Source organism: Ursus arctos, unplaced genomic scaffold (genome assembly GCF_023065955.2).
Source record: "Ursus arctos isolate Adak ecotype North America unplaced genomic scaffold, UrsArc2.0 scaffold_37, whole genome shotgun sequence".
Lineage (NCBI taxonomy): Eukaryota > Metazoa > Chordata > Mammalia > Carnivora > Ursidae > Ursus > Ursus arctos.
The window spans coordinates 6485032-6498987 of NW_026623053.1; the positions used below are offsets into that span (position 1 = coordinate 6485032).

Consider the following 13956-nt stretch of genomic DNA (forward strand, 5'->3'; position numbering starts at 1 on the left):
CAAGCTCCGCGGAGAACTCGCGTTGCGTGCGTTCCGCCGCCGACCGGGCTTTCTAAGGGACAGGGCCCTTAACGGCAGGGCTCGAGTTGCTACATCCAGACCAAACCCTCCAACCACAGGATCCTTTTTCTTAATAAATTTTATTTTGATAATTGTAAAAAGAAAAATCAGGACCAAAACTAAAGGCAACTTACAAAGTTCAAATATATACTCCTTATATAATAGAGATTTGCAATTTCCAGGCCCTCCGGGGGAAGGGAGGCCCAAAGGGCAAAGGGGAAGGCAACAACGCCATCACACAATTCAGTCACTCAATCAGAAGAGACGTGGGTAAGAGAGATCAGTGGGCCTCCGGACGTGAAGAAAGGGAGAGAAGGGCAATCGTTCTGCCCCCCAAAACTCAGTCCATCTTGAGGTTAACGTAGATATAACGGATGAACTTTAGGGAAGAAAAAAAGGAGATGGTGCCTAGCATGAGGAAGAAGACATAACCAGTGAGTAAGGAGTAGCCAAAAAACTCTACTGTCTGTACCGCCCCTGACATGTTGGAGCGCCGGGCATAGTAGAAGACGGAGTAGAGGAAGATGAAGAGCCCAGTGGAGCCAACACTCAGCACAGATCGCCACCACCAGCGGTAATCCTCCCCAGACAACTGGAAGTAGGTGAGCGCAATGGAGATGCACGCCCCCACGCTCAGCAGGATGGCGAAGACAAAGAAGAGGATGCCGTACAAAGTGTACTGTTCCCGGCCCCAGACTGTGGCAAAGATGTAGTACAGCTCCACAGAGATGGCACTGTGAAGAGAAGAGACGACACACAGCGTTAAAGGGCTGTGCGCCGCCGGCACAGCGGCCAGCTCCACGCCCAGCCACCACCCCTGCATGGCACGGGTCACTGTGGAAAGTGGGTCCACTCCACTCCCTGCCCTGGAGTTCCTGGCTCCATGGGGACTCTTCTCCCCATGACTAGCGGTGCTCATTTCAAGAACATCTGCTCTCACCGGTGGAGAGCAAGGATCTTGTCTGCTTTATCTTCTGCTGTCTTATCTGCCTGGCACCAGAGGTACTCAACAAACTGAATACGCTTCAAGCCCCACGCGGTCCCTGTGGACACTAAAGTCAGAAAGCAGAAACATGGGGACAGGAGCAATGTCTCTGGCGAGCCTTCTAGGTGAGACACCGTCACCTGTGAACTGCTTCAAGCGGAGTCCTGCTTGGAGAAAGGAGGACCCATTTCATGATCTCTTACTGGTAAAGCTGAACCAGAGATTATCCCTCTTGTTGGGTCAGGGTACTGGGAAAGGAAAAGTCAGGAACCTGAGATTGACGGCTGTGGCATAAAGGGAGGATACCTGAAAGGCAGGAAGCCTCCAACAGTCATGTGGATGAGCGTAGACTTGTACCAGGGCTGGGGGGGGATTTCCCGGGCGATGTTCTTGGTGCGACAAGGTGCGTCAAAGGGGCTAGCATTGTTCTTCCCGAAGATGCCTCCAATGACAGTGAGGGGAAAGCCCACCAGCAGCCAAACCGTCAGAAGCAGCAGGATGGTGGTGGCTGGCAGAGCCTGTGTCGAACCATTAGCCCAGTGCACCGAGTTCACCACACTCCACGTCAGGAAGAAAGGCACTGCAGGGACGGGCCCCCAGAAGGAGGGTCAGCAGGCGGAGCTACATCCCTGGGGCCAGACACTCAGACTGGACCGAACGGAGAGGGCTGAAGCATCCTGCTCCCAGGCAGACCTCGCCCTTCAACATCCCGCGGTTTCCCGGGCCTTATCTTACCGACAACCCCTCCCCCATCCATTATCATTAAAGAGCAAGGCAGTTGTTACGTAATGATCTAAGAGTGACACAATCCACCTGCCTCCAAGGTCCCGTCCTGCCATGGCATCCCTGATTCCGAGCGTGAGACTCACTTTGGATTAAGGCCCTGTTTTCAGAAAGCTCTGGTTCAAACATAAATGTGATGAAATATAAATCAGACAGGATTGGGAACACAAAAAGCTTAGAATGCACCCACTACTGCCTTTGAAAGGACAAACTGGCTTGTAAGGCTAGAGTCGGGTAGCCACCTCCAAATTAAAAAAATATATTTTTTTTAAAGGGGGAGTATCGAAAAATAAGTTCCAGAAAGAGTGTTATTTCGCTCTTCACATAATGGTCGAGAATATGGGCGCTTGAGTCAGACTGCCTGGGTCTGAAACCTGCTCCACTCCCTCTTAGGAGTGTAATGTCAGGCAAATTACTTAACCAGCCTGAAGTTCAATTTCCTCATCTGTAAAATGGGGATAATATTACCTACCACATAGGGTTACTGTGAGGATTAAATGAGATGAAGGTGTGTCAAGTGCTTACATGCTGCCTAGAATATTTTAAGGACTTAACTTTTGACTGTGCAAAAGAAATGCATTCTTCTGAATGGTTTTGTTTCTTTTGCCTATTTTTATTCCCTTAAAGCCTGACTCTAACTCTATCCCAGGTTCCACAATGTATTCAAAGTTCCTCAAATCGGCCCACCAGGCCAGCCCACCAGGGAAAGGGCAGTCCTCACCAGAGAAGAGGCTGGTGGTGAGAATGATGTTCCACACCCAACGCTCGCCTCCAATCTGCCGGTAGAAGTGGCTGGACACGTAGCCAGAGATGCAGCAGGTCAGGGCGTACAACAAGATGGCTGCCGAGTTAATGGCCCCATGACGGTGCACATTGAACATGCCCAGCAGCGCCATGACAATAATGCCTGCAGGGTGGTAGCGGAAAGCCTGTGTCAGGTCTCAACCTATCCCTTTTCTGGCAATTTCAGAGGAATCACTCCCCTTTCACCCAGACCCAAGGTCTCCAGGAAAACAGTATCCCCTAATTCTCTTGTCCAGCAAACCCACAACTGAAGAGCCACATCCTTTTTTTTTTTTTTTTTTTTTTTTTTCAAGTAGGCTCCATGCCATGCTGGGCTTGAACTCATGACCCTGAGATCAAGACCTGAGCTGAGATCAAGAGTCAGATGCTGAACTGACTGAGCCACCCATGTGCCCCCATACACATCCCTTCCAAGGCCACCCCACCCCTTAGGTCTGCCCCTCACCTTGGACAGAAGAGAAGATCTGCAGATCTTTCCAGAACAAACCACCTGTTTAGTTCTACCCCTTGAGAGAAATCCCTGATTAATTTTTATCACCTCACCAGTGCCAAGGGCCAGGAACTGGGCACCCACACCAAGCACAGCACAAAGCAGACCACGATATGGAGGGAAGCGGAAGACATCTGTATGGATAATTTTCCAGCCATTGTCACCTTGGTCAAAGTCATCACCAGAACCTGCAGACGTAGTCTCCTCATCCAGGTTGTATCGAGCCAGGTCGTTTCGAAGCACACGCATGAGAATGACGGCCACAAAACCCACCAGTAAAAACACAAGCACCATGGAATTGATGATGGACAACCAATGGATCTCGAGTGTTCTGGGAAAGAAACCACCATCGTCACCACGGCGTCTGTCACTCCGACGCTCCACTGAAGTCTCAGACCAGCGCACACTGTAGGTGTGGGTGAGGCCTAAGAACTCATCAGGTCGTAGCCCGTCTAAGCTGTGGGGCTTGACGTCCCGCACTGAGACATTGGCAAATATAATTCGATCTCCATGGAATTCTAGGTGGAAGTCCAAATGGGTCCAGAGCCCTATCTTGTGGCTGTGAGGCAGGAAGCCGCTCTCCTCCATGTAGCCCACAAAGCCGCGGATTGGCAAGTCGTCCACTACAAATTCAAAGTAGTACAGTTCCTCAATGGCCTGGCGCAGTTGCTCCACCTACAAAGAGCGGGTCAGGAGTCAGACAACGCCTCTCCGGGCAGAGGGTCAGAGCAAGGTTTCACAGCCTGCACGCTACTCACATTTGGGGCTGGATAATTCTTTATTGTGGGGAGCTGTCCTGTGCATTGTAATATGCACCATCCCTGCCTTCTTCCCACTAGATGTCAGCAGCACCCCCCATAGTGACAAAATCATCTCCGGACATTGCCAAGTGTCCCTTGAGAGACAAAACTGAACTGCCCCCTGTTGAGAACCACTGGGTTAGATCCTAGTATGCTGGGATTCTTCAAGAAGAACAATATGACTTGACAGGGGTTAGGGTGTAGAAAAAGGAGAAAGGCAAGGTGTAAGAAGGTCTGGGGTAGACTAAAGAAAAGTGCCCTAAGATAGGATCTGCTAAAGAAAAAAAAGTGTCACAGGGAAAGATAAGAGTGTAAAAGGGCTAGTTAAGAAAGCCAAGAGGTAGGTTTGGAAGGAAACAACTATGCAGGAGTGACAGTTGAGATCTTATTACCAACAGAGCAGCTTGGAGTCAGGAGCCCTGGGCTCTAGGATCACCTCTGCAATTCAAAATCCATGTAGTCTTGGAAAAGTCACTTTTGAGCAAGTATGTTTCTTCCTCAACTGAATGCAAGTAATACCACCTGTCCTCCTGCCTACCAGTAGGGTTGTAGTTAGAATCAAGTCAGATCCTTTCCATAGAGGTGCTATAAAACCGTAAATTAGAAGGCACTGTTATTGGTCCCTGGGAGGGAAGGCTAAGTGCTCGCCAATGTGGAGAGGCTGACCTGTGCAGAACTGAGCTGCATGTGGCACAGAATTCTCTTCTCCACGTTCTCCCGAAAGCGGATCTCGTACAAAGACTCAGCCATTCGGTCCCCATCCAGCACTTCACCCAGGCTAAGGCTTTTGTGACGGATCTTCTCAGGGCAGCAGACTGGAAGCTGATAGTAGTGGTAAGTCTCCTGAGGGTTGTGGTAGGGTCCCACTTTGTTGACATATAGAATGACAGGGTCACCGGCCTTGTAGTGTGTCACACCTTCCACCCCTGGCTCATGGCCTGTGCCCAGCAGCAGTATCAGGAATGGCAACCACTGGCAGCTCCAATTCCGCGGGTGCCCTAGGACTGTCATCCTTAAGGCAGTGGAACCTGTTTGGGGGAATCCTGCAGTTATGAAAACCAGGGATCAACTGGCTGACGCGCCGAGTCCGGTCCTTGGAAAGCAAGCCCCGTAGCTCCAATTACTCCCCTTGGCCTCTCGAACCCTCCCTCGGAAGGCCGCCCCCGACCCGCACACAATACTGTCTCTGTCCGCCTCTGCTTCCTCGTCCTCTGGATCTGGGGTCCCTGTCCCGCAGCCCGCCTGCCCGGGACCTCCCCGCGCGCCCCAGCCCGTTTCCATGGCAACGCCGCGCGGCTCCGCACCTCGAGCACCTTCCCGCGGCACCCGCGGGGTCCTCACCGCTCGGGTAGGGCTGGCCGAGGCGGCGCCCGCGGCCTCTACGGCCCCGTAGCTGCCCTTGGGCTCCTGCCCGGGTCTCCCCCAGAGCGGCGCGCTAGCGGCGGTCCGGAGAGGACCTGACGACCGACCTCCACGGGGTTGGCCGCCGCGCTGCCTGATCGCAGCGGCTGCGGCCGCACCACGCGGGACGCCGCACTCGGTTTAGTGGAGTGCTCCCGACGAGCCTTGTCCAGCCGGGAGGCCGGCCCGGCTCCGGAGAGCCCGCAAGGCTCGGCTAGCCGCCCCCCGGCCGGGCGCCCTCCCGGCGATCTGCAGCGCGGCCCAGGACACGTCAGTCTTACCACTTCCGCCTCGCCCGCGGGGGCCTCAGGCCAGCGGAAAGCTCCTTTCCCGGAGCCGAGAGGGGACCACGCCTCCGGCGCCGCTCCGCCGACGGTTGCTCGGGCAGGGGCTAGGCCTGAGGCTGCCTCCGGACCGCACGCCCGTACCCGGGAAGACTTGGGGCACCGGCGCAAGCCGGGGAGCCGTGCCCGCCGCACGCATCCAGTGACTGTCCAGGAGACGGAGCCCGGGTGGCGGCTGGTGGACGCCCCGGAGCATCTGCCGGCTGAGCCAATGGGGCTCGCCACCAACTGCAGAGGGCGAGCTCTGAGAGGCGGTCCATGGCCCCCGACCCGGGCGGGGGTGAGTGAGGCTTTGGGTGTCTCTGTGCTAGGACAGCGCGGGCACTGGCCGTGCAAGGGTCTTGGAATCTGGATCTCACCTCACTGCTTCTCCCAACCCGTCACGAATGGTCCCCCGCCGAAAAATAAATACATGAATAAAAATATCTTCCCGAGGCTGCGCTGGAGGCCTCCCTGGCCACGTAATGACAGTCCCTTGTTTGAACATAGGCAAACCTTAGCCCGGTCTGGTGCGGAGGCACGCAGACAGGGTGTCAGCTCTATTATCTGGTGAGTTGGGCAGCCTGACAGGGTTATTGTTATTTGCAGGTAAAGAATCTTGGCATACGTTCGACTCTTTCAGTGTTTTTGTTCGTATTTATCTGTATGTGTTCGGGCTTTTCTTAATTTTGTATTGCGGATTATTTTGGAAAATTTACCTTTGTCTCCGCTACTTTAAGGGGTTCTGCCATTAGGGCAGTTTTGAAGATCACACCCAGGGCAGTGACTTCCGTTTGGCCACCTGGGGGCAGCATGTAAGGACGCAGACTAATGTTCCCTTTCCCCAGGGAAAGAAGTCCTACAAGGGAAAATCACAAGGGCTCCTGGCCTGAAAAGTCCTCCATTGACCCTCTTCTGCCCTCTCTGACCCAGCCCTCCTCCCTGCAAGAGGAGGTGAGGTTCTAGGAAGTAGGGGATTGAGTTTTTTAGATAATCAGTGAATTTGGTAATGAGAAAAGTAACAGAGAAGCCAGAAACCTGGGATTCTTTCTCACTTACTCCCCGTCTCAACCCCCAGCCTCCTCAGATCAATGCCATCAAGCCCCCCTGCTCTTATTTCCTCAGTATCTCCCAAGGACTTGCCTTCCATTGCTCCCTTGGTTCAGGTCCCATCCTTTCTCACCTAAATCACCATGATAGCCACCTTGCTAGTCTCCTGGTCACCCCCCCCCCCTTGGATCCATTTTCCATCTGCTGCTGTAAAGATTCATACACACACACACACTGTATATACTGTTTCCTGCAACAGTGGTTCTCAAATCTTAATGTGCACCAGATTCAGCCAGAAGCTTATTAAAAACAGAGATCTGGAGCCACGAAATCAGGATCTTGGAGGAGGGGGTGACTAGGCATCATTTTTTTTTAACAGGCTCTGACTTTGGCCATTTTGACCAAAATTGGACCATGAGCACAGAGGATAAACTCTAAAAAGCTTGGTACATGAGGCCTGTCGGACCTGGATCTTTATTACTTCTCCAGGTACGTTACCCTTTGGAACCCTATCCTGTATTCAGATTAGAATCTTGAATGTCGTGTTCTCTGAAGCCCGCAAGCCTCATAATTTCTTCAGCCTAGGCTGCCCAATCTACCATTCCCTACTTACCTGCCTGGAGACTCCTCTTGAGCGGTGCAAATGCCTCCTCTATAAAGCCTGCCTCCACATCTTCCAGTCTTTGTTTATAGCACTTCATCTCACTGTACTGTTATTTTACTTCTTATGGGTCTGTCTTCCTTGCTAATTACTAACTACTCATAGGAAGACTGTAATTTATCCATCTTGATATCCTTAGGACTTAGCAGTGCTTTTGTATAAAGTAGGCAGCTTAATACACATCTTTTGAATGAACTGGTTTACCTGCTGGACATGGTGAGGACAGAGCTGCCACCATGCCACCTATCCACGGGCCAGCTACCTATCCAGAGGAGAAGATGGGTGGGGCTGGGCGGGCCTCCCTGCCACGGTGTGCCCTGGACAACTCATCTTGGTGGTTGGAGACTGGAGATCTGGCTTCCAGCAAACTGTGGAGCTACCCTGCCGACAGGATCAGCAGGCTGTCAATAAACAGGAATTTACCAGTAGCCTACAGCACAGTCTGTTGTTGGAGTTGGGTTTTTTGGGAGATAGAAAATAAATCTGATTCTTCTCTTGTTCTTTCCCCTGCGTGCCACCCCCCACCCTGCACACACCCGCAGTCTTAAATCCAGGTAACCCCTCTAGCAAGAGACCACAATCTCTTGTCCTCTGTTATTCCCTCCAAACGTGTTCTCCCGTTTCACTGAGACCTGCAGCCCCTCCTTTTCTCCCTTTGGCCTTTTCCTAGCTTGTCTGTCTAACCCACGCAGCTTAGATTCCGCATTCCATCACCTCAGCCACATTCTTGCCTGCGTTCTTGATGCCTCTCTTCCATTCTTTCGTTCCAGCTGCCAAGGGAAACCTTAATCTTGGGTTCATCTGTCAATATTCAAGCACCTAACAGCGCGCCTGGGTGGCGCAGTCGGTTAAGCATCTGCCTTGGGTTCAGGTCGGGATCCCAGGGTCTTGGGATCGAGCCCCACATGGAGCTCCCTGCTTAGCAAGGAGCCTGCTTCTCCCTCTCCCTCTGCTGCTCCCCCTGCTTGTGCTCTGTCAAATAAATAAATCTTAAAAAAAAAATATTCAAGCACCTATACCCAAGATGCTAAAAAAATCTTAACACTGTGTTAAAATCACATGTCTGTAAATTGTGCTTTTAACCTCAGTTGGACCCCCAGTGCTGCCCAGTGATCCTGCTCATTTTCCACATCAGCTCTCTTCCATTCTCCACAACCCATTCTTCTCAAATCTCTGACTTCATCTCCCTCTTCTTGTCAGTTGACTTCCCTTACAGTCCTAGTGGGAGATGCAAGCAGAAAGAACACAATTACAGACACTACGTTAGATGCTGTGACGAAGTACTGGGGCTCTGGGAGCACCCAGGAAGGAGGAACATTCCGTTTGGGCTTGAGCAGTCAGTAAAGGTGTCCTTAAAACAGCTCATGAGCTAAGTCCTCAAGGAAGAGTAGGGGTTTGCCAGGACAGAGGGAACAATGAAGGAAAGGTAATTCTGTTTGACTGGAGCATTGCATGTATGTTAAAAGATAAAACTGGGGGCGCCTGGGTGGCTCAGTCAGCTGAGTATCTGCCTTCAGCTCAGGTCATGATCCCAGGGTCCTGGGTTCGAGCCCCGCATTGGGCTCCCTGCTCATCAAGGGGCCTGCTTCTCCCTCTCCCTCTGCCTACTGCTCTGCCTACTTGGGCTCTTTCTCTGTCAAATAAATAAAAATAAGATCTTAAAAAAAGATGAAATTGGAGAGGTAAGCAGGGTCAGATGTTGAAAGCCTCGAAGCCATATAAAAGAATTTGGACTTGATCCTGAGGAGAATGAGGAGGCATTAAATTGTTTTAAGTGGAATAAAATCAGTGTTATGCCTTGGAGTTCAGGGTGAAGACTGGAGGGGAATAGAAAGCTTGCTAGAATGATGAGTTGATGGAGGCTTGACGTAAGGCCGTGGCAGCCGCTTCAAGAGCCTGGAATGTATTATTAAAGGTAACTAGGAAGTAGAAGAGGTGACAGATTGGATGTAGGGGCTGAGGCAGAGGGAGGGGTCTAGGATGACACTGGGGGTGTAAACTGAAGACGAGTACAGAACTTAACAGAGGGCCACTGGGTGGCTCAGTTGGTTAAGTGACTGCCTTCGGTTCAGGTCATGATCCTGGGGTCCTGGGATCAAGTCCCACCTGCTTCTCCCTCTCCCTCTGCCTGCCACTCCCCCTGCTTGTGCTCGCTCTCTCTCTCTCTCTCTAACAAATAAAATCTTAAAAACACACACACACACAACAACAACAGAAAGAGGAAGTCTAGGGCGAGAACACGAAGAGTTCACCTTTGGACATAGTGAGTTTAAGATACCCGCGAAAGACATGTCCATGTGATGTTCAGTGAGCAACTGGATGCCGGCCCTGGAACTCCAGACGACCTCTGGGATAGAGATGAGATTAGGAGCAGTCAGCATCGATGTAATAACTGGTGTTGGGACTGGGTGAGATCTTAATGGGAGGACATAAAGCTCTGAGGAAATAAGGCCTGTGGTAGAACCATGAAGATATGATTAAGGGACAGAGAGAGAAGATAAGGCTCCAGTGAAGTCTGAGGAATGGCTAGAGGGATAGGAGAAAAACTACAGAACTTAGGGTCATGGGAAGCAAGAAAAGCATGCATTTCGTGGAATCCATTCCACCCCTTCAACCTGAGACCCTTGTAATTTTGTAACTGTCTTTACTCGTATAAAGGTATGGAAGTGATGCTTTGCAATTTTGGAGTCTCGGCTTAATTGATCATGCAATTTCTGATTTTTTTTTCCTCTTGAAATTCAGTGCTACTATGTGAAGGAATTCGGCTAGTCCGCTGGATAGTGAGACCATGTGCCACAGAAACAAACCATCCCAGCTAAGACGAGACCCACCAGAAGAACCACCGAGCCCAGCTCAACTTGGAAAAAAAAAAAGAAAGAAAAAAGGTGGTTGCTTTAAGCCAAACGATCAAAAAGCATTAGAAGGTTAAGATTCCTTAGAATAGGCTTCTACGACACTCACTGCAGTTCTCTGTATTATTCTCACACTTGTGTTTCTCATTCTGGATAATAAACTCTAGGGGCACAGGGTCTCTATTGGTGTTATTGGCTATTTTATCCCAGTACTCAGCACATGGCCTGGCACACAGTGGGTGCTTAATAAACATGAATGGTTGAAAGGACTAGATCTATTGGGGGGGGGGGGGAATCTCACCAGACTGTAGAAGTTGCCTCCAGGGACATGTTTCACAATGCCCTTCATTCTCAAGCCTTGTGGCCAATGGTAGAAAGAAGGTGAATTGTGATGTATGTGGAACATGGGACCTTGGGGAGTTCCGTAACCAAGAAGAGAAGTAACAACAGCTAGCGGAGACAAAAAGAACTGCTGCTCCCTTCTTCCCCCTCCACGTTCCTAGTGGAGAGTTGAGCCCAGCATCCCAGACTTGCGTGACTGTATAGGCAAGCATTCGGAGACTGACTTTACTTTGGTACCCTAGCCCTCAGTGGCTCAAGGTTGGCTTTCTGAGCAGATAACAGGCTTTTAAGTAGCAAGGTTCCCCGCTCTCAGCAAGCCCAACACCATGGGGAAGGGAGACACCTTGGAGGCAGCACCACCCACCTCGGCCTACCGCTCCGTCATGGAGGACTATGGTTATGAGGTGGGCAAGGTCATTGGCAATGGCTCCTATGGGACGGTGTACGAGGCTTACTACACAAAGCAGAAGGTCATGGTGGCTGTCAAGATCATCTCAAAGAAGAAGGCCTCTGAGGACTATCTTAACAAGTTCCTGCCCCGTGAGATACAGGTTGGAAAGGGGGCTGGAAGAGGGAACTGATCCCAAGCTGCTTAAGACTTCTCAGAAGGGGTATGGTTAGGAGGGGGTGGAGCCAGAACACCCCCTGACCCCCAATCAGGGCTGAATGTCTTACTAAGCAGCAGGAAAATGATGTAAATTCAACCTCTTTGCACCCACCCACCCACCTACGTCCAGCCCTTCACAAAGTCAAAGTCCAAAGCATAGGGTTTGCCCACAGACCACCCAGCCCTCTGGAGTTTCATCCTCTTGCAGAGTTCTCAGTAAGTTAGCCGTGGGACAGCAGGAGGGCTGGGAGCACAGCCAGGGTTCTCCCTTCCCAGGTGTGATGGGTCCCTCTTCCGGGGCCAGGTCATGAAGGTCTTGCGGCACAAGTACCTCATCAACTTCTACCAGGCCATCGAAACCACATCCCGAGTATACATCATTCTGGAGCTGGCTCAGGGCGGTGATGTCCTTGAGTGGATCCAGCGCTACGGGGCTTGCTCTGAGCCCCTCGCTGGCAAGTGGTTCTCCCAGATGACCCTGGGCATCGCCTACCTGCACAGCAAGGGCATCGTGCATCGGTGAGGGCGCTGCCGCCCAGGCTGGGGCCTTTGGGCTCTCTAGGGGGCTTACGCATGTTTCCCGTTTTCTGCCCTCTTTTCCTCCCCTGACCTGCCTCAGTTATCTAGGCCCGTTCATCCGCTCTATTTTAATTCTCTGCTCAGGAACGTTTCTGTAGCGCCCACTGTGAGCACGGCACTCTGAACTACAGTGACGAGCCCCCGGGGGTCCTCAGGGACCATCCTCTCCCAACTCCATGGCTCCTTCCTCTCTACCTCGTGTCCTCATAATGGCACCTCTCTCCCACTTGATCTTTTCCGTCTCTAGCCTCTGACCCCTGGCCCTTCAGCTCCCGGTCTAATACTAAGCCCTCTCCCCAGCCTGACCCCCAGCCTTTCTGCTGCTGGTAGGGACTTAAAGTTGGAGAACCTGTTGCTGGACAAGCGGGAGAACGTGAAGATATCGGACTTTGGCTTCGCCAAGATGGTGCCCTCTAACCACACAGGGCACAGTAGCCCTTCTTACCGCCAAATGAGCTGCTTTACCCACCTCAGCCAGACTTACTGTGGCAGCTTTGCTTACGCATGCCCGGAGATCTTGCAGGGCTTGCCCTACAACCCCTTCCTGTCCGACACCTGGAGCATGGGCGTCATCCTCTACACTCTAGTGGTCGCCCGGCTGCCCTTTGATGACACCAATCTCAAGAAGCTGCTGAAAGAAACTCAAAAGGAGGTCACTTTTCCATCTAACCACTCCATCTCCCAGGAGTGCAAGGTGCTGGCTCCCCCAGGAGGGCTGAGGCCTCAGGGATGACCCACAGGGAGGGAAGACCCATCCCAGGCCCCCACCACCCTAGGGAGGCCCTTCCCCACCAGAACATCTCACACTTTAGCCCCTGCCCTAGAGTAGTCGGCGGGGAGGGAGCTTAAAGGGCAACACCCCTGGGCGCCACACCTTACATGTGAGTCATAAGCAGGTTTCAGCCTCTTTTAGGCCAGAAGGGGATTATGCAAGAGTTTTCCCCCAAGGTACCCTTCCTTTCCCTCTCTGCCAGGGAGTTAAATGCCCAGCTCTTCAGGATAAAATCAGGGCCACACCCCCTTTCACCAGAGTGGTGTGATGGGCTATCCTGCTTCTCTCTTAGGTCCAACTGCTCACTGCCTGTGTGGCACAATGGGGGGCGAGCTCAGCCAAGACCTCTCTTTCCCCTGCCCTAGAACCTGGTTCTCCAGACGCTACGCCAAGCCACCAAGCGTGCCACCATCCTGGACATCATCAAGGATCCTTGGGTGCTCAAGTTCCAGCCTGAGCAACCCACCCATGAGCTCAGGCTGCTTGAGGCCATGTGCCAACCCCCCAGCACCACTAATCGGCACCAATCCTTGGAAATCAATACGTAAAAGTGGTTGAAGGAAGGGGTTGAGAGAGGAGCAAAGCAGGAGGGTCTGGGGCTAAAAATCTTTTATACCAAAAATAAATCTATTTCTGATATAGTTTCATCAGCTGGGATCAGACATTCTTTCCTCAGGGGAACCTTAGCAGGGAACACTACTGAGGGTAACAGGTGGATTTCTAACCAGAGTCTGTAACCCATCATCTTGACATCTGTTAAGTCAACAGGATAATTCCCAATGTAGCTCATACATGGTTCACGGGGGAGAGGGTGCTGGGATGAACACCCACTTTGGGGAAGCGTCATTATTCTGGCTAAGTAAATGCTCATTATTTTACATCTCTGTGCATTCTAAATGTTCAAGCAGTGGGGTAGAGGCCCTGGTTGCTGTTTGGTTATGGCTCTGCCTCTGTTCAGTCTAGAGGGATGGCATTATTTGTTCTCTTTGAAATGGGTATCAGGATGTGTGAAATATCTTGGTTCCTTTTCCCTTTTCCAGATGCCACCTTAACCACTATTGGAACAATCCCAGTGACTCACGGCCCCTCCTCTATTGCTCTTAGAAACAGAAACGACAAAGGCACCCGGGCGCCGCAGTTGGTTGAGCGTCTCACTCTTGGTTTCGGCTTGGGCTGTGATCTCGGGGTTGTGGGACTGAGCCCCGCATCAGGCTCTGTGCTCAGCAAGGAGTCAGCTTGGGATTCTCCTTCTCCCTCTGCCCCTCCTGCTTGTGCACACACGCTGTCTCAAAATAAATAAATCTTTATAGAAGAAAGAGAAAGAAAGAAAGAAAGAAAGCAAGCAAGCAGGCCAAAATGACAGTTCAAACCAAGCCTATTCATCGTGGGTTCTGAATAAAGGAAAGCTACTGGCTCCTTTATCCCTGTATCCTCCCTCCCTGTCCTT

At 51.7% G+C, this 13956-nt stretch overlaps 2 protein-coding genes across 5 annotated transcripts; one reads left to right on the top strand and one right to left on the bottom strand.

Annotated features, from left to right (window-relative positions):
* Positions 1 to 121: 121 nt before the first annotated feature.
* On the bottom strand, positions 122 to 5863 carry TM9SF1 (transmembrane 9 superfamily member 1). 4 transcript variants are annotated; one of them, XM_044379611.2, is made up of 6 exons: positions 5605 to 5863; positions 4589 to 4950; positions 3176 to 3797; positions 2550 to 2735; positions 1352 to 1625; positions 122 to 794 (listed from the first exon to the last, which is right to left on the bottom strand). In XM_044379611.2, exons 2-6 carry the CDS (start codon positions 4931 to 4933, stop codon positions 401 to 403), a joined length of 1821 nt encoding a protein of 606 aa, XP_044235546.1. In that variant the 5' UTR covers positions 4934 to 4950; positions 5605 to 5863; the 3' UTR covers positions 122 to 400. The 4 variants fall into 4 exon arrangements, with proteins under 4 accessions (XP_044235546.1, XP_026342171.1, XP_044235545.1 ...); XM_026486386.3 differs by lacking the exon at positions 5605 to 5863 and adding an exon at positions 5264 to 5597; XM_044379610.3 differs by lacking the exon at positions 5605 to 5863 and adding an exon at positions 5227 to 5571 and having other exon boundaries at positions 4589 to 4965.
* TSSK4 (testis specific serine kinase 4) lies at positions 5859 to 13082 on the top strand. The gene is made up of 6 exons (XM_026486392.4): positions 5859 to 5947; positions 7076 to 7185; positions 10100 to 11102; positions 11463 to 11677; positions 12038 to 12431; positions 12875 to 13082. The coding sequence occupies exons 3-6, from the start codon at positions 10878 to 10880 to the stop codon at positions 13055 to 13057; spliced, it is 1017 nt and encodes a 338-aa protein (XP_026342177.1). The 5' UTR covers positions 5859 to 5947; positions 7076 to 7185; positions 10100 to 10877; the 3' UTR covers positions 13058 to 13082.
* Positions 13083 to 13956: the final 874 nt, after the last annotated feature.